This window comes from Oryzias latipes, chromosome 7 (assembly GCF_053564925.1).
Source record: "Oryzias latipes strain Hd-rR chromosome 7, Olatipes_Hd-rR_3.1".
Classification (NCBI taxonomy): domain Eukaryota; kingdom Metazoa; phylum Chordata; class Actinopteri; order Beloniformes; family Adrianichthyidae; genus Oryzias; species Oryzias latipes.
This window is the reverse complement of record NC_136243.1, coordinates 34,615,976-34,635,043: the sequence shown is the minus strand read 5'-3', so window position 1 is coordinate 34,635,043 and position 19,068 is coordinate 34,615,976. Positions and strand designations below refer to the sequence as shown.

The following is a 19,068-nucleotide window of genomic DNA, read 5'->3' as shown; positions in this document are numbered from 1 at the left end:
TCCCTTCCAATCAATTCATAGGAATCTGTTTCTGTAATGTTTCTTTTGTAATACATGTACCATCCCCTGGCATTCACGTTGTTATGACTATTGATCTTGTCACACATATTTGTTGTATTTGTTTTGAACAATAAAGTTTAAAAAAAACAAAACATCTCCCTTATTTTAAATGATATAAATTGGAAAGAATTGCGTGGATCCTATTTTGTATAAATAACAAAATTAAAGAAATACATGAAAAACATTCTACATAACATTTACACCACAAATTTTCAAATATAGAAAATAATTGTCGTTTTTGTATTGATTTCCCCGAATCAGTTCTTCACCTTTTCTGCTTTTGTAAATTTTCCCGTGAATTTTGGAAACGCTTTGTAAACATCAAATTTAATTGTAACATTATTATAAACTTCAAACAAATGCTCACATATTTCAATTCTGATGATAAAAAAGTAGAAAATAGTATGTATTTGTTACTTCTCCAATCTAAATCTTACATACATAAGTGCAGAATAAAAAAAAGAAAACTCCTAATTTATACTATTTAAGATAGAGATGCTTCAGTTTTATGAATACATTAAAAAAATTAACACATCCAAAGAAAGTTACACTGGAACAATTTGTGTTTTCTTTTGTTTGATATGTAATCCCTGCCTCTAAGAAAACTTTGTATTGTAAACATTATTTTTTTTAATTCTCTTTTATATATTTTATGATACTTTATTTCTTATCAGCAAATTCTATTTTTGATACATTTCTGCTACAATTACTACTTGATGTGGATGAGTAAGTTTGGAATGATGGCATTTATTGTTGCTGCTGATGATCTGTTTGATTCCTTGATGTTGTGTTTTGTAATTTAATGTTATGTTCAATAAAGCTTAAAAAAACCCATCTCCCTTATTTACATTCAAGCATTATTGAAATATTACAAATACGAAAATTCAAATGTTTACATAGATTACTTAGACATATTAAAAAAATTCTTGTTCTTCATTTATATTAGTTTACATACATTTCCTTACATACATGAATCTCTGGTATGTTTAAATCTAAGCATTTATGTATGACCACATTTATGTGTGTATTTATACTTTTCCACATGAACATATGTATTGTTTGTTCATTTTTTATAATAATATGTTTTTCAAAAGGTACTCTTGGCAAAAAGTAGTGCACTTGAAGTTTATTTTATTAATTAATCATAATTGAGTATAAGTATAGCAGGTATACTATAGACAATGTACGTATGGTGTAGGAAGTATGACTGAATACTTCTTCAGGCTAAATTGACAACGTTTTTTGTTACCAATATATATTAAATAAAAGCTGAACTTCAAGAATACTGTCTCACGTTTAATATAGACGTTGTGGTAACCATAAATACAAAAAAATACTTTCTGCTGAGATTGTGTGTTTACTTTTTTGTATTTCCAACTTGCCACACAAGCAGTTAAAGCAAAGATTACAGGACCGTCTTCACTGTCCTGAAGTCTGCAACTTTGACTTGAAATTCAGGCAATAAATATGTGTTTTACGAATGTCACAGCAATTTAACACTATAATATTGTATTGACAACTTTTTTTCTTCGTGTTGTCATCCCTTTTCTGCTGCCCATCATGGCCAGACGGATGCCCAGAACTCCCTGACCTCCTTAAAAGCATCCTGGAGTTTTGCCAGGAAAACCACAAGGTGGTCCCAGGACAGGGTCAACTTACTGCTGACAATACAAATCAAAGTCTTGCTCTGCTTGAACAGAGACTAAAAGTGGCACTTATCCCCAGACTATCTTTCACAGAACACAGGGAGGGAAAAGAAAGAACGCTTTCATACAAATCTAATATTTTATAACTTTATTTTATTGTCTGATTTATTAAATATTTGATTGTATAACCTTGTACTTTACCCTAAAGTGGGCTCACAACGTTTTCTAAGAGGCAGTACATTTTAAAAAATTCAACACATTGGCCCCCTCAGAGTGCTGGTGAAGTAAAACGAAATTTATACCTTTTATGCGCAGACGAGAAGTCCCTTATTTTGTAAAATCCTTTGGTGGCGCTGCAGAGTTTGACAGTTAAGTTTGTGTTCTTAGAAAGAGATGTTTATGAGAAAAGGCAGTTTGACATTGAACACAACTTTGTGTCTTTTTCCCTTTTACCTAATGATCTAAATACTTCAGCAGCATCTGATGATTTTGTCTCCAATCCTACAATATTGTATGCATGACATTTCTATAGAGAAAAAATGATAACTGACGTAGATTTACAATCTGAAGCATTTTAAATCCTCATTGACACACAGCTGTTTGCGCATGCTGTCCCTAACAATCAGTTTAAGGCAGACCCTCTTTATATTGCACATTCCATTGATCCATTCATGATTTGCAGTCTTTGTTTGGGCTTTTGGTCGTTTAGTCCCCGTGTTTTAAAGCTTTATTTAACGTTTTGCACTAAACTTTAAATATTGCAAATACATTTTAATTTTAGTTCACTTTTAGAAAAATTTTCACCCTTTTTTTTTTATAACGTTGTTTTCTATTGGGCTTTAGTCTTTAAATCGACCACATTGTCAAACGCTTTGCAACTGTTTTTTTTGAATATTTTGTCAATTTGTAAGTGTGATTGTGTTTTAAGGCTCGAGTACCAAAGGGGCCCCTGGGGCTCTTAATCCTCCTTTACAGTGTTTTAACCAGATGATAATCTCTGACTTCCCCCGTAGGATTCTAAAACCTGAAGGTGGCGTTTGTATTGTTCGGATTTAACTGGATGTGACAAATTTAAAATAAACGAATATTAAAAAAAAAAATCTGTAAAAAACCTACAATAATCATTGGCTGGGCAGCTGTACATTGGGGTAGTTTTGATGTCTTTCAATGCTGTTTCAGCTGGTCAAACATGCTCCCAACTCGCCTTTTTCTATCACTTGTTGCTTTTTTCCTGGTTATTTTTGTTTACCCGCAGAATTAAATTGTTACACAGTCTGCTGCAGTGTGTCGGGTTTCACTTCTAATTGCTAAAGCCAAACACTTAAATGTCTCTAAAATGATTCCAGTGCCATTATAATTCCAAAGCAGCTTATCGACCTCAAGAGACTCTTTATAATTTGTCTTTCTGTGTCTCTGATCCACTAAAGCGAGAGCCATCCCACCGAATTATTCTTCGTCTTTTCTGATCCTCACATCAACTCTGAGCAGCCTGACTTTGAGGTGACAGTTTTCTTTACTCTCAGTCTGTTCGGCTCAGAAATGATGAAATGAGTAACCAGTAACAAGAGTACAACACACAGACACTCAGAACGACTGAAACTTACTATTTAAACATGCTTTCAGATGGCAATTAAATAAGAAAAACTACATTAAAAGTGTGTTCAAATCCCATTTAGTGTCAGTAGAAATGCTGAGAGTATCAAGAAAAACAGACAAACGGTTTCAGTAAAATGGCAGCTTCGTATATTTCTGCACATCACAAAACAGTTCAACGGTTGAAATAACAAAAGTAAAAACTTTCAAAGGTGATAAGAACATTACCATAAGTACAAACGGCACAGGTTTTGATATTCTTCAATTTGCTATAGAAAAAAAAAAACATTTCATCCAAGCACCTTATTTACAAAGTATATTCAATCCGCAAAAGCAACATTTTAGCGTAGCGTAATATTGTTTCTTCTGCTCTAATAAGACATGCACATGTGGATGCCAAAAAACAAGAAGTGAATATTTAAACTAAACCGTCATAAATAAAACTTCCCATATGCTCGAGGACATCTTTAAACGGGGAAATATGTATGTATTTTTTTGCATTTGTTTTTAACACATGGAAGAATAGTAAAAATAGAAAAATAATAAAGCTCAGAGTTAAATATGTTTGTGATACGGGTGCAGTGAGGAGGACATGAGGGTAGTTGGTGTGGGCGATGCGGATGGCTTTGGGTGGCGCCCCCTAAAGGGAATCAGCCGAAAGGCGAAGAAATCGATAGACTAGAATCTCTAAAAGGAATATGCTTGAATAATAATCCATGGATTAATGGAGTCCTTTTTAAATTCTGTCTCCTTTCTAGGAGGGTGGATTAGGTGTAAAAACTGCCAGAAAAAAAAGAGGCAGTTCAAAGCCAAAGTTACATTAGTTTTCACAAATGTTAACATCCATTTAACAAGAGAAGCTGCTTTATTTATTTTTTTAAACCAGCTGATTAGACTTTTGCATAATTTGTCTGATTTTTCTTCTGCGAGAGCCTCCTTCAGACAAACAATGTTCCGTGAATCACTGAAGCTTTAGCGGTCTGCAGATAAGACGCTTCAAAAAGATGACGAGGAGTGTCCTCGGGGTTTCTGAATGGAAAGTGGGATTTGCCTCATTATGGGGTAGAATTCATCCCATGAGAGACATCTTTTGGAACACAGTAAGGATTTTCTAGTTTCTGTTTATTGAAGTCACAAAAAAATGCAGTCTGTACGCAAACAACATCAGTAGCCCTTGGCATTCTTTGTTTTGGTGAAAATTTGGTGGAGGTCTTGAAGTCTTTGGTCATTTGCCTCCAGCCCTAAAAAGCCCTCACGTCATCCGCCTCCTTTTGTGAAGCTCAAGCGGAGGGCTTGACAGTGGTGGTGCCTGCTTTCCTTTGCAGTTCTTAAATGACCAAAGACCTTCTTTTCTCTCCAGTCGGATTCTGGGTTTGTTACCGTCACAGCTCCAGAGATTTCTTTCCCCTCAGATGCCGGTGGTCTCCACCTTGTCGAGGGCGTCATTTTGCCCCCGGTTGCCCGCCTCGCCTGAGTTTTCTTGCTGCATCACAGACAGAGCGTGGCTGTTCTCTTGTGGTTCCGAAAGCTGTGCGGGAGCGGCATGCTCCAGGTTGACGGTCGCACGGCTGGTCTCGGCGATGGACGAGTTGGTGTGGTAGTTGAAGTGGTTGTTAGTGGCGGGCGTTTCTCCAAAGCCGGTTTTCCCCCAGGCCGATTTCCACTGAACCCATTTCCTCTGCAGGGCCGTTTGAGCCTGGAATCCACACGAGAAATTAAGAGCCATCAGAGTGCTTTTACTTTTTTTGTCCTTTCTTTTGCAAATGCAGAAGCTGGGTAAACCTCACAGATGGTGCACACAAACACATTGACCTTTCTCAGGTGCAGAGAATTATTCTGCACTCATGCGGTGTTGGGAGATTTCTTTGTGTTTTCTGAGTCTGATTGTCGTTTTTCCGATTATTCCGGGACCACACGAACGCAGCATTTCTCCATCAACTGCGATTAAAACGTTCTGTGTTCTCGTTTTTATTTTCAGTTAAAATTGAAACATGATATACGCACATTGCAGGGGGATTACCAACACACTCCATGCTCTAAAACCCTTTGTGGCCCACAAGTCAAAAAGTTTGCCCACCCCCGAGGTCTGAATGCCAAAAACACAGCTTCATACCCCTGATTGCTCCACTTAACACTGCTTTGTTCTGACTCTGCTGCATCTTTGCTCCTTGCTGTGCAAAATTACCTGATTTCGCCTCCAAATCTGGAAATAGAGCCCGTTCAGGGGCAAAGGAGCGCTGTCTGTGAGGGCAAAATGCTATCAAGAGACCACTAATACTGTCATCATTCAAATATTGTAAATATTTAAAAGCTACATTCCATATAATTGATTTAATGGACCCAAAAACATAAACAAAGTGTATTTGCTAAACAACAAAGTTTGAGTTTTGTGGCTCTTGATCTTCTCTTCTTCTTTATCTCCTGATACTTTTTATTCTGTGAGTAAAACTGCAGGAAAAACAGCTTTATGGCTTCTTAATAAGATGAAAACTCTAAATGAACTTGACAATCACGGAGTGATATTTATGCCACAACGTTGCACAAAAAAACATCTTCTGAAAGCAAATATATAAATATACATATGTAGTAACAAAACAATAAGTAAAATTTTTGTAAAAATATTTCCATAGACAATCAAATGGATGAGGGTTCAAAAACTTTGCTGTTTTTTGTGCAAATAAAATATTCCACAAACCTCAGAGTTGCAGAAACAGAAAATAATTGCCACCATGAGTCCCTGCAGAGAGAATAAATATGAACAGAGAAGATGATCATACAGATAATATGTAACGTGTTTTTAAGGTCAATATCTGAGCAACATCCCTGCTGCTCATCCACAGCCTTTTAAAGGAGTTTATCACCCAGCATAAATGCTAGGTGTAGCTATACTTTACTGCTGATTATGTTTAAGTTACTTCAATGGAAGTGACAGATTTTTCTGGCCACTACAATGTAACCTGTGAATCTGCGTCCGCCACTGCTCAGTCTCTCACCCAGACGTACCTGGAAGTGGGAGAAGATGTTGTTGAAGAAATCGTAGACGTAGCCGATGCATCCCTCCGGCCTCCACGGCATGAGGATGAACTGGACTCCCAGCAGCGGGATGAGGATGAGGGTGGCCCTCACCGCCTTCATGTAGGCCGTGGACTCGGTGCAGTGCGTCTCCTTCAGCTTGGTGATCAGAACACGGATGATGTTTAGGAGAAAGAAGAGGTTAACCTGGATAAACAGACAGAAGATGAAAAACAAACACGCATGAATGAGATTTAAGGACTGGATGAAGGATCAGAGTTGGAGATCAGAAGTTAACATTTCCCCCTGCTGCCTGGGTGGCATTTAAAGCACCATGAAAGATTTGTTTTTTTCTCTGACAGCAGTCAGCCATAATTACTCTTAAAGGCACAGAATATTTTTGTTGGCTGATCCATCACCGTTTCAAAGATCCTGTGCAGATAAATGGAGATGGAGTTTTTATTTACTTATTTTTCTTACAGCTTTGACCTTAAAGTTTGAGCAAAAACACAACTTACAACCAGAGCCACTTGGATGGGGCCATGAATGATGTAGACCAGATGCGTATGTGGACTGATCCAACACCTGAAAGAAATACAGACGCTTCTGATCCTTCAAGCTGTGTAAGAAATCCTTCTGGTATTTAACTCCAGCTCATGAATTTTCATCAGAACAGTGGGCTTTAAAAACTGCGTTTTTAACATTTTCTCAGCTTTAACTCTTTTAAGGACAAGAAAGATGTAGCTATTTTGAAAAGTTTGCGTCTATTGAACTCTTTTGTGTCAAAATTTGAGGGACAAACGTTCAGTTTTAGAAGTTTTTGAAGTAATTTTTGCTGTAGTACTTGGAAATATTTAAAACCCAATCTAAATATCAAAATAAAATCAGGGGCTAATGCATTTTGCCAGCTAACTCAGTTTAATTAATATTGTAAAAATCCTTTAGAAGACAAAATTAAAAGGACAAAAACCAAAATGTGCACAGCCTGTAGGTTTTTCATGTACCACTAATTATATAGATTTTACCTTTAATGAGACTATGAAATTATGTTAAAGGACTCAATCTTACTTGTCGTCGAAGTAAAGCCAGCGGGCAACAGCGTACGTGGTGGCAGGAATGATGGGAAAACCTGTGAACAAAAAACAAACAAACACAGGGACATGAGATCACTGAATCTCTGCTTGGTTTTTGGTTTATTGAAAAAGAAGGAAAAATACCATCATATGTAATAGTAATTGCCCCACCCAGTGGCGGTTTTTGATATGGGCGATGTGGGCGGTCGCCCAGGGCGGCACTTCATAGGGGGCGGCATTTGCCGTGCCTGAGGCGTTACACCTAATGTGCTACATACTATATTCAAAGAGGAAGCTTGGAGCTTTTAATTTGAAATTGCTTCAGCAGCCGACACTTAATGCTTTCAGTTTGACACATCAGACTGTTAAGAATGTCTTCCTCCTATTTCCTCTTCACACTTATGGTGCAAAAAAAAAAAAAGACAAAAAAAAAAAGAATACCTCAGAGTGAAACAACGTAAAACAGGCACATGAAAAGGAAATAGGCAGAACAAACACCCGTGCTCAACCCAATTTCGAAAAAAGCAGGCAATGGGGATTATTTCCCACAATTCTTTGCTCCGACACAGCAGACCCGATGCGCACGTGACCACCGCCCTCTGCTGCAAGACGCTTGCGGCCACACCTCTTTGCGGTAGTCTTTGGAACATTAGTCAAAAAACTCGAGAGGGGAGCGCAACTCGCCAGTGGCTGGCTGAATCACACTAACAGGTGATTGGGAGTCTTTTTCTATCTGACAATCAACTCTGGGCCGCAGCTGCGGCTCCCGTCATAGAGACGGAGCCGCGTGTGTCAGAGGGAAGGGGAGGGGGAGGGGGAGGGGGGATGAGATCAGACCATTTTTTATGGATTGAGGTTTTTTGGAGGATTTCTGCTGTTGGTGTTGCACAAATTTAGGGAAATGCCAAATATTTTTGGAGTAATCCCACTGATGAGTTCTAAGATTTAGTCTTTAATGTTTTATAAGACCTAAACATATTAATCACAATAAGTTTTATTTTTTAGATCTAATCCCTCTGATATGTTTCACAAAGACACACACAGGACGTCTCACATTAAGAAATTATTGCTAAAAATGAAGCAGGAGTCCAGCTCTAAAAAAAAATGCTCTAAAAAATGATGAAAGAGCAAAAAAAATGGAATTATTTGATATAATTTCTTATTAATATTTCCAGGCTTTCTTTGCTTTTTGTCCTGCAGCATGTTCATATTTGTATAATTTTGACAGAATATATTTATATGGAGAACAAAATATTACAACTTATTTAAGGTTTAACTTGTGTTCCTGTTTTTATTCATATTTATGTTCAAAAAATTTCAGTTTAAAAGGTTCAAAAGTTTAGCTTTAGTGTCTTCAGTAAACATTTATCTTCTTCGGCCCAAAACCTTAAGCGTGTTTTTAACTTAGGCCCCTGTGTGACTGAGTTTGACCCCCCTGTAATACGAGTCTAGAAAATTCATGCATTTTTTGTGTAAAATGGCTAAATAGAAGATAGGGAACACAGCAGGATGTTGTCAAATTTTGTATGTGTGTTTGTGTGTGTGCGGGGGGGGGGGGGGGGGGGGGGGGGGGCTGGTGGGGTTACTCGCCCAGGGAGTAAGTTAGTGTAGAACCGCCACTGGCCCCACCCCAATTTGCCAAATAAAACTTTAAATTCATTATATTTTATTACAGAGAAACAAAATAAGTTTTACTTAACCAATAGCACAGATAGCTGGGAAACTGCTGGATTTAAGGTTAATTCAGGTTTTTATGGTCAATATTTTATAGTGAAATTCAGAATAATATATTATTCAAGGTCATTGTTCCCATTATTCTACAATAATCTGAAGTATAGAAAAACACATTTTGTCATTCATTTATTTTTGCTCCTGTGATGAAAATTGTTGAATCCAAAATATGTTTACATGCTTTTTGTACAATTGAACATTTTCACGACTGGAAAGGAGCAGAATTGTAGAACACGTTTCTTATAGTTGTCTACTCCCTTTTAAACATTGTATGATTTCTACATTTCTCACACCATCACCTGTGCTCAGACTTCACCATTTACAGTTCAAATAAACACATATTTTAGTAAATAAATTCCATTCCTTTAGCACTTAAATTCCAAACTTTCCATTCAACAATCTAATTTGCTTAATTTTAAACCTCCGTTTAAATTGAATAATATTTTGACAAATTTTTAACTGATTCTCCTGGGAATTCCAAATTTTTACCCCGACTGTAAACAAACACTTTTGCTTTAGTGTTTTCTAACTGTTTGAAATTAAATCTTCTCCTATGATTTTCATCTCCTGTAGTAAAAATAAAAAGCTTTTGTAAGTCTTCTGGTAAATCTCTGTTTCAAGCTTTAAACATATCTAATAGGGTCTGCAATTTAATGTAATTAAATTACACTTTAAAATGTAATTGTTAAATTTCAATAAATCTGACTTAATGAAAAGTTAATTAGTATGATCTCTAAATTTAGCTTTGTGAATAATTCAAATAGCGCTCTTTTGTAATAAACTAAGGGCATTATATTAGCTTCATATATATTTCCCCACACTTCAATACAATATGTAAAGTAAGGTAAAACCAAAGAGCAATAGAACATGTGCATAATAAGACATGGTAAAATATATCTGGATTTGTTCAAAACAAAAAGGCTCTTGGCTACTTGGCTATTTTTTACCTAAAATATATAAGATTTCCATGTTTATTTGTCGTCCAACACCTAAAAATGTAAATTCAGACACCTGTTCTATATTTATGTTGTCAATGGATAAAGTCAATTCTGTTATTCTTTAATACCATAAACTTTGTTTTTGTTAGATTCAGAGATAATTTATTGTAATCAAACCACATTTTACGTTTTATCATTTGCTAAGGTTTTCAGATTAACCCCTGAACAGACACTGTATTTAGAAAAATAAAAAGCTCACAAAATAAAAGCAAAAGTAGGTTTTATGATCATTTCAAGTCTTTTTTGATGTATTTAAAAGAAAATGTCACTAAACTTAAAAGCATTTCCTTCAAGGTCAATCAAGATGCTTATTTATGAATGTTTATTTTATCTAAGACATAAATTGGAGCATAAAAGCTGCAGCTGTAATCAAAGTTCTTCAGTTAGTCTTGTGGTTCCACAGCCAATGCCCTGAAACCAGAACAACCCCGTCTTCTGGAACCGTCTGTGAAAGACCTGGGGTTTCTAACTCACCCCATCCCAGGATGTAGTACCAGAAGAGCTGCTGCTCCTCCACAAAGACGGCCACGATGATGAGCGTGTGGAGGTAGATTCCCTCACACAGCATCCAGAAGTAGTTGGACGTGCTGGTGTACTGAGTCAGTGCAGCCAGGATCTTACAGCTCACCTTACAGGAGGAAAAACCACGCAGATCTCCTCACATTTGGAATTTCAAACATTACAAAATTTGCATTTACAACAAAGCTGTGGATTAGGTTTCTTTACAAGCGCTAATAGAAATATCCAAACACGTCATTGGCTCAGAGGAAGCGACTCACAGAGTTGCTGGAAGTTGTGTTTTCGTTAATGACAGCGGAGACGGAGAGAAACATGATGGTGACGATGGAGTTCAGAATGAAGGAGAGGAAGGTGTTCTTGTGGAGGGAGATCCTCTGGCAGCTGAGACTCCTGAACCCAAGCGGAAAAACACAGATTTTATTTGTATTGTGTACATGTTGACAGGTGAACGTTTTTGGAGCCAACAGGTATGTTTGCGGCATTTGGGTTGGTGGACAGGCCCCGCCTTCATAAACTTGTATTACATCTGAACCTCACTGTAATGAGTATAACCATCCAGCATATCTTGTTGCTTTATGCTGCTTCATGGTTTTACCCCCCCCCCTTCTATAATCCCCCTCTTACCCCCCCCCCTCTTTCCTCCTTTCCTTTTCCGTCTGCTCCAACACCAAAGATTTCCAATTATGATTAAAATGAATAAAGTTTGGCCTCGATTACAAAAGGGGTTTATTCAGACAAACCTCTGGTTTGTCAGAAGATTCATAACCGCTGTTGTTAAAGTAAAATATGTCCAACACAAGAGGCCCTCAGCTCTCATCTGTCTGCCCAGCTGTTGGACAGGACGAGTTTGTTTGCTACAGATTTTATACCTAGAAGTGTTCAGTGTGTGTTTGTGTCTGGACTCACTTTAAATAGGAGAAGATAATCAGACTGATTATTAAGGAGACGATGGAGAGACAGTGACCCACCACGGCCAGGTAGTAGAGGCTGATTGCCACCTGCCAGAAGGAAAATAAAAGAGTTAAAATCAGGAATACTAAGAGGATCAAAATGAAAAAAAAAAAAACAGGTAAAGGTATTCAAATGATTGCAGTTCAGTCATTGAAAAAGTGTTCACAGATTGAGCTTTATAGCATATATATGAAACAAAACGCCCCCCAGCAGAGAGGACTTAAGGCATCCTCTTTACAAACATCTGACTCTTTATTGATTCAATAGAATTTCCATTTAAGTGGAGAAATACCTTTCATACCGTGGTCCAGTTGAATTCTGGATTCTGATTGGCTGCTGGTGTCCATTAAAATGTGTTTTACATAATGGACACCCATAAAAAAAATGTAATTCTGGCTTTAGAGCCTTAAAGTTCCATGTATGGATCTGGCCTAAACGCCAGTTGGTAAGAACAGAAACTTGGAACTCAGGTGGACAGACGCTATACCACAGCTGATCACAACAGAAGACAATGAATAGATCTCTGTCCTTCAATGGTCTCTATGGTGGACATGACAGTGTCCCATTTTGCCTTCAACAGCAATGAGGCCTGTACTTTGAAACAGTTTGTTGTCTATCTTTGTGTTTTGTTTGCCTCATTGCCTGATGCAGACTGAACATGCATTTAAACATAATTTGATCAATTAGTTGTTTGCTTGTTGACCCACATCCTACTAGGCTTGGTGTCCGTAACCATGACAACGCCTCACTTCTTGTGAAAAACAATCTAAACTTTAGAAATAAAAAAACTAAGTTCTAATAATCAATTAAATAGTGATTTTTTATTCATTTAGTGACTGTGGAGAATAGGCTTTGCAGAAGCAACCGTAAAAAAAATAAAAAGAAACTTCAATAATCTGGATCTCTTTAATGGAACTCTTGATTTTTTTTTTTTAAAATGGGGAAGTAGGGGCTCTAACATTATTTTTTGGTTGGTTTTACGAGGACCTGGATCAGTGATCAACTCTTTTATGGATTTAATAGTTTTAACAGACACAGACTGACCCACTGTGCATTTTAATGAGACTATATGAAACAAGAGACTTTATGTTAGAAATTAATTACAAATTCAAACCTTCAACATTCTTTTTATTGAATTTAATACCACCCCCTCACCCCAAGAACAAAAGTGCCTCACATTAGACGTTGACAAAATTATGACTATAAACCGAGCAGCCTTCAAAGTAAAGACAGAGGTCTTTCCAATTCTTCTTCTTTGACTTTTAAAATGAATGTAATTCTTTCTAAAGGGACACCTGACAACATTGGGTCATGCTTGGACTGCAAGGGTTTTTCCAGCGTTTGGGGACACACATTTTTGCGTGACTCAAGCTGAGATTTATAAATGAACTTTCCCCTTTGTTGTATTTGTTTTTTTTTTTAAATATACCAAATAAAATAAAAAAACTTGGGCTCCAGTGAGATCTTCTTTAAAGTCATTTTCTCTATTGTGATTTTCACTTCTTCCCAAAAGGTTTGTATACATTTGCATTCCCAAGTACAGTGGAAGAAGGTTCCTTTAGTTTCCACACATGTTGTCTAGTATACTTCTGTTAGACATATTTAAATCCGCTGGTGTTACATATGTGCGCATTAAGCATTGTATTCATTTTCGTCTGGAGTTAATTGACCCTCGTGGATGACGCTCTGGTGGTGAAGAAGGATTTCCTCTGCGGTAAAACCCGCTGAAGTCCTGATCCAGAATAGTTCAGATGTGCAGCTCAGCTTTCCTCTGACTCTGATATGAGCTACTCTATACTAGGATCACTGAATACAATCAATACTTCTAGCTAAGGGGGTGGGGGCGGGAGGGGTTGAAATCGATCACTCTTTGGGCACAAAGCACAGAGAGTCATTTTGTCACATCTGCAGCACTGATTCCATTGTCTGGATTGTTTTTCTCACAGACTTCACACGATTATTTGCAGCAGACGTTGTGAGTCACGCCGTAAATATGGTGACGTGCAACAAAACGGGCAATTCTCCTTCCAGGACAAGACCGAAGCTTGAGCCTCTGCAGACTTATGTGGTTTAGGCACAATTCTTTAATAAATCAAAATCAAAAGAGGCCCTAAATATCCCTCCTATCATCTTCCATAGCACACTCACACTTTGGGCTTTTTCCCTTCAGGGGGTGGCCACAGCCAATCAGCTTCCTCCGTCTAACCCTGTCTTCTGCATCCTCTCCTCTAACACCAGCGACCTTCATGTCTTCATTCGCTGCATCCAGAAACCTCCTCCTCTTTGGTCTTCCTCTAGCAGCTCAAGAAAAGATCAGATTTGTTAGCAAGAGTCCCAATTTGCTTCTTGAAAGCTCCCCTGTGTTCAAATGGACACAAGAAATGATTCTTCCTTCAAATGAATATAATTAAAAAAAGGTTTCCTTCCTTTTCCATCTTCTGGTATTTTTTTGTAAACATTGAGTTGGTGCTGCACACAATCTGGGAGCAGAAGATGATGAAGAGGAGAAGTTGGACTGAAAGATCTAAACGGTCCTGATTGACATCCAAAGTGTCTAAAACTGTTTTCTCTGCAGGACTTGCTATACTCATCTAACACGGCGCTGGCGTTCGGCAGGGGAGCCGCCATTGTGTGCGATTGTGTGAAGGGGGACTTTGAGGAAGGTTTAGATTTCTCTTTGGTTTTGATTTCTTGCTATACTTTTCTTCATTTGTCATTTTATGTTTTATTTTGTTGGGTCCAGGGGACAATTCTCAAATTGAAGTTTTAATCATCCGCTCTGAAGACAAGAGAGAGATGATTTTACCACATCTTCAGAATTTTAAAACTTCTCAATGTGTGAGAAATCTGGGCGGACTTTTTGACTCTGAGCTACATTTTATCCCACACTTTAAAAATGTCGTCAAGACAGGATTTTCCATCTTAAGAACATTGCCAGAGTCCGCCGTTCCTCTTTCTTGCCAGCACAGAGATGCTGATGCTTTTATTTTCATTCGTTTGGATTATTGTAATGCCCTGCTCTCTGGTTTCCCCAAAAAGTCTATTTCAAACTTACAACTTCTACAGAACTCTGCGGCACGAGTTCTGACGAGGACCAGAGGGCGGGAACACATTACACCGGTTTTAAAATCGCTGCATTGGCTCCCTGTGTGTTTCAGGATTGATTTTAAAATTCTTTTAATGGTTTATAAATGTTTTTATGGTCTTGGGCCTTTTTATTTAAATGATATTCTTTTAAAGTATGAGCCCTCGCGGACCCTGAGGCCTCTTAGTTGTTCCTAAGGTGAGAACCAAAACTTATGATGAGGCTTCGTTCTGCCATCTTCGTCTGTGGAACAGGCTGCTGTAAAACTTCAGAGCCGCAGAGACTGTAGAAGTTTTTAAGAAGAGGCTCAAGACCCACCTTTTTAATTTAGCTTTTAGTTGATTTTAACTGCTAATTTATTATATTAGTTTTAGTATAGGCTATTTTATGTATTTAATTATGCATCTTATTCTCATTTTTATGTTTTTTTATACATCTTTTGTCTTTAATTTTAGCTTCTTATCATGATTTTAGCCCCAGTGTTTCTTGTGGGGATCTCTTCCTCCAGGGCTTGCCGGCTTGGTCTGTGGTTGTTGCAGCGGTAGTTGCCCTTGCTGGGGCAGCTGGGGTCTAACTTTGCAGCTTCACGCTCTGAAGTGGACCCCAGTGTTGTCCCAGTCTGGGTGGGCGCTGTGGCGATGCTCCTTTGGCCAGGCTGGTTCCTGATATGAAGAGATTCCCAAATACTGTTTCCTTACAGCAGAGCCAGATCTTACATTTCTTTTTTTTGGAAGTTACATAGTCATTATTCTTTGTACGTGGGGGTCATGGGTCGTATGTTTTAACGGAGGGGAGTGGGAAGGGTGGGTTGGGCTTTTACTGTAATATTGTGTGTTTTCTGTTTTTAATGTTAAAGCGCTTCGAGCTGCACAAAATGCATGGAAACCGCCATTTTATGAATAAAGTTTGATTTGATTTGATTCTGTGTTTTCTAATAATATTTTTATTTGTGTCAAGCCTGTAAAGCATGTTGCGTTACTCTTGTATTAAAGGGGTTTATAAATCAAGCTGGATTTTTCTACAGAAGAGAGCTGCCTTTATTCTCCTTTTTTTTTACAAGTGTTCGACCAGAAGACAGCAGCAACTACACGCTAAGAACAGAAAAAAAAGGAAAGATCATGAAGCTAAGATGAGATTAGACAGATCTGATTCATCCCACAGGAGAAAATTCAAACTTTCCAACTGAAAGTGTTGGTTATTTTGGTCTGTGGAGCTGCAAAGGAGTCTGCTCTTCACGAAGAAAAGACAAATAAAAGCCTGAAATGTGTTTGTTTTCGTGTAGGTGGCAGAACTAAAGAGGTCTGGTTTGGTTAGAGGACACATCCTACCTTGACTCTGTCTTTGGTGTGGACCTGACATTGCGTGTAGTTGGACCAGACTCGGTTGCTCTCGGGGTGGTGGAACCACTGACCATCAGGATTACAAACTTTAGTCACTTTTTCTGTTACAGAAACACAAACCAGCTTTAAAGTTTCACCCAATAAAACAAAATATTTAAAAACTCTTATCTCAACAACTAAATTCTCCAATTGAAAACAGTTTGAAATAAATATCTTGAAATGAATCTTATTTAAAGTGTTGCTATATAGTTCTTGCTGTATCTTAATACTTGTGTGATTAACTTTGTGTGTTTAAATGACTAAATCTGTTTTTTTGTGGAACTATTTTATTTAGAATTCTGTTTCAAAGCACTTTGTGCTGCTTTTATATGAAACCTGCTTATTACAAAAAAAGGTAACGCTTTCTTTTACAGTACAGTACTTATGGCGTAGTTAAGTGCTATTTACATTGTACTTATTTTATAACTACTGAGTACTTACAGTGTATTTATAAGGTACTTTTAATGGGACTTACTGGGTCCTTTCATGGTACTTTTTTGTGTCTATTCGGTACATATATGGTACTTGCTGTGGATTTATGTGGTATCATTTGGTTCATACTTATGTGGTACCTACCGGGTATTTATAATATACCTCAACTATGCCGTAAGTACTGTATCGTAAAAGAAAAGCGTTACCCAAAAAATAATTTCATTCAATTATAGCTTCTGTTCTTTTCATTTTTAAAGAGCGGTTTGGTAAAACAGAAATAAATATATGGTTTTTATGACAATAAAAATAATAAATAGAGACGTGAGAAAAATCAACAAACTGAAAGAATTTCATATCATTCCAACTGTAAACAACTTTTATGTTGTGTAAAATATTCAAAGATTTTCATTTTTAAAAACAAACTTTAGGAACTGAAGCCAAATCTGAATTATTTTTATTTATTTATGGAACAGTGGTGGTGAAAAAAAATCCAAACAGGTCTAATCATCAGATAAAACATGTCAAATAATGAAGACAAGTATAATTTAAATAGTGAACCTGTTTAATGGTAACAACTATTCTTTTGGTCATAAAAATCTTTTATTTTGTGCACACAAAGTTTGAATGAAAACACTGAAGAGGAATATTAGGATCTGTAATATTTAAATGCAAAACAAACACATTGATGTTCCACAGCATTTCTATGTTAAAATACAAAGAGACCCCCTAGATCATCATGTCTTTTGCTTAATTTTCCCCTCCATTCATTTTCTAAACCACGGGGCTGCCGGAGTCTAACCCAGCCGGTCGTGGTCGAGGGCGGGGGACACCCCTGGATAGTCTGCCCCAATCAGACACCCACATTCAGACCATTTGGAGTAACCAATCAACGGAGTCCCAGGAGAACATGCACACTCCACACAGAAAGGGGCCCCCATCCGTGAATCTGTTTCAGGTCCCCCAGCAGGGACTTAAACCTGCAAGAGTGCTAACCACTGCGCCACCGTGCCTAATGCATGCTTGTAAAATATTGTCGCACTTTGATGAACGTTTGAGCTGTGCTGGCGACACTTGTTTTTGACTTTGCAAAAACAATTTAGATGCAAACGGTTAAGATTTGATATATTTTTTTTATTTTTTATTGTAACTTCAGAGTCTCCACAAGGTCAGATTTGGGTGTTTAAAAAAAAAAAAAAGCTTTAAAGTTATTTTTTTGTTTTTATTTGAACTTTTTTTTAGCTGACATTAATTTGTGCTAACCATAAAAAAATAGTCAAATTGACTTTGAAACCCAGAAGAGAACTAATCTACTATACGTTTAGTATAAGTTATCATTTAAAGCGTCATCTATAAAAGCGCATTGAAAAAAATGAGCCAGAAATACAACAGGAAGACAAAAGGTCTCACCACCAGGGTCAAAGTCCTGAAAATATGTAGGACACATCTGCATGGCGGTCCCTGGAGCGGAGTCGCCCCAGCACATCCATCCGTCCCACGTCCGGTTGCAGTAGTTACCTACAGGGGGCAGCAGGAGGTTGACTCTCACTCCAGAAAACAGGAAGCTGTCTTCACAACCATTCACTGCACTGGACAAGTGCAGTGAATGGTTGTGATACAGACCAAAGGAGACTGGGACTGAGACGTTTAAGGTCACATTATTGGCAGAGCATCACTGACGTTGGTGGAAACACGTGACTTTCTCCTTCACTGCTCTAACAATATGATGATTTTTGATAGAAATGTAAGAAATGCCATAATAAATGAACATTTTATACTTTTTTTGAAACAATAATAAAAGATTCATACAAAGAAATCCTATTTTAATGGGAAAGTAACAAAAACGAAGCTGATGTCCTCCAGTTTTTTGTAAACTTTACAGGAACCTTTGGTTGCTGATTTTTTTAATATCAAAGATATTCTCAAACTTATCCTGTTGAAAAGTACAAACACTTCTGTTTTATACTCTAAAAAAGGTAAAACATTTGTCGTTCTTTTCTTTTAATAAGCCCTGACATAAACAATGGTAGAAATGATCTATTAAACAATGGAGCGTTTTGTTTAGTGAAACTGTCTGCTTGCTGGCTGAACGCTTGTCCACAATAGAAGGAAACTCGGTGGGAGCAGGTCCCACAGCTCCACGTTGGGAAACTCAGCACCGAAAACAGAGAGCAGGCACAACAAAGGGGCTGCTTCCTTTCTTTCAGCCTCACTTCCTCCTTCTCTCCTTTGCAACTTTCTGCAGCTCCAGCTGTCCTTCTGCGGGTAAATTTGTTTTAAACTAGTATGCATTTCTGTTCTAACCACCTCAACAGTGCATGGAAACGTGCAAAGCACTTAAATTAAAAGATGGCATGAGCCTAGACAAGCAGGAGTTACTGATTTCCCCCTCTCCAACTATATTTCTTTCTGTTGGAAAATCATTTCCAGTGTTTTTTAGTTATGATGATGCCGTTTTTAGCCCGAAAAAAAAAAAAAGGCTGTCAATTTCTAGGAGAGCGGGAGGAGTTCTTTAGAAAGTATCACCTCGGAGCTGTGGGAGGGACCATTGGGGCAGGGCAGGGCATCCCCCCCCCCTCCCGTCACCTGTTT

At 37.7% G+C, this 19,068-nt stretch overlaps 1 protein-coding gene across 3 annotated transcripts in view; it reads right to left on the bottom strand.

Annotated features, from left to right (window-relative positions):
* Positions 1 to 3,426: 3,426 nt before the first annotated feature.
* The window catches only part of calcrl2 (calcitonin receptor-like 2), a 34,711-nt gene continuing 19,069 nt past the window's right edge, over positions 3,427 to 19,068 (bottom strand). For 2 of the 3 annotated variants that reach the window (XM_023956337.2, XM_023956338.2), the window contains exons 4-13: positions 17,887 to 17,994; positions 15,997 to 16,109; positions 11,539 to 11,630; positions 10,893 to 11,022; positions 10,588 to 10,741; positions 7,380 to 7,440; positions 6,830 to 6,896; positions 6,303 to 6,518; positions 5,995 to 6,036; positions 3,427 to 4,995 (exon numbers count right to left, since the gene is read on the bottom strand). In XM_023956337.2, the coding sequence (XP_023812105.1) occupies positions 4,708 to 4,995; positions 5,995 to 6,036; positions 6,303 to 6,518; positions 6,830 to 6,896; positions 7,380 to 7,440; positions 10,588 to 10,741; positions 10,893 to 11,022; positions 11,539 to 11,630; positions 15,997 to 16,109; positions 17,887 to 17,994 (1,271 nt within the window). In that variant the 3' untranslated portion in view covers positions 3,427 to 4,707. The remainder of the gene's footprint in view (positions 4,996 to 5,994; positions 6,037 to 6,302; positions 6,519 to 6,829; positions 6,897 to 7,379; positions 7,441 to 10,587; positions 10,742 to 10,892; positions 11,023 to 11,538; positions 11,631 to 15,996; positions 16,110 to 17,886; positions 17,995 to 19,068) is intronic. The other variant, XM_078949969.1, reaches the window with a different exon arrangement.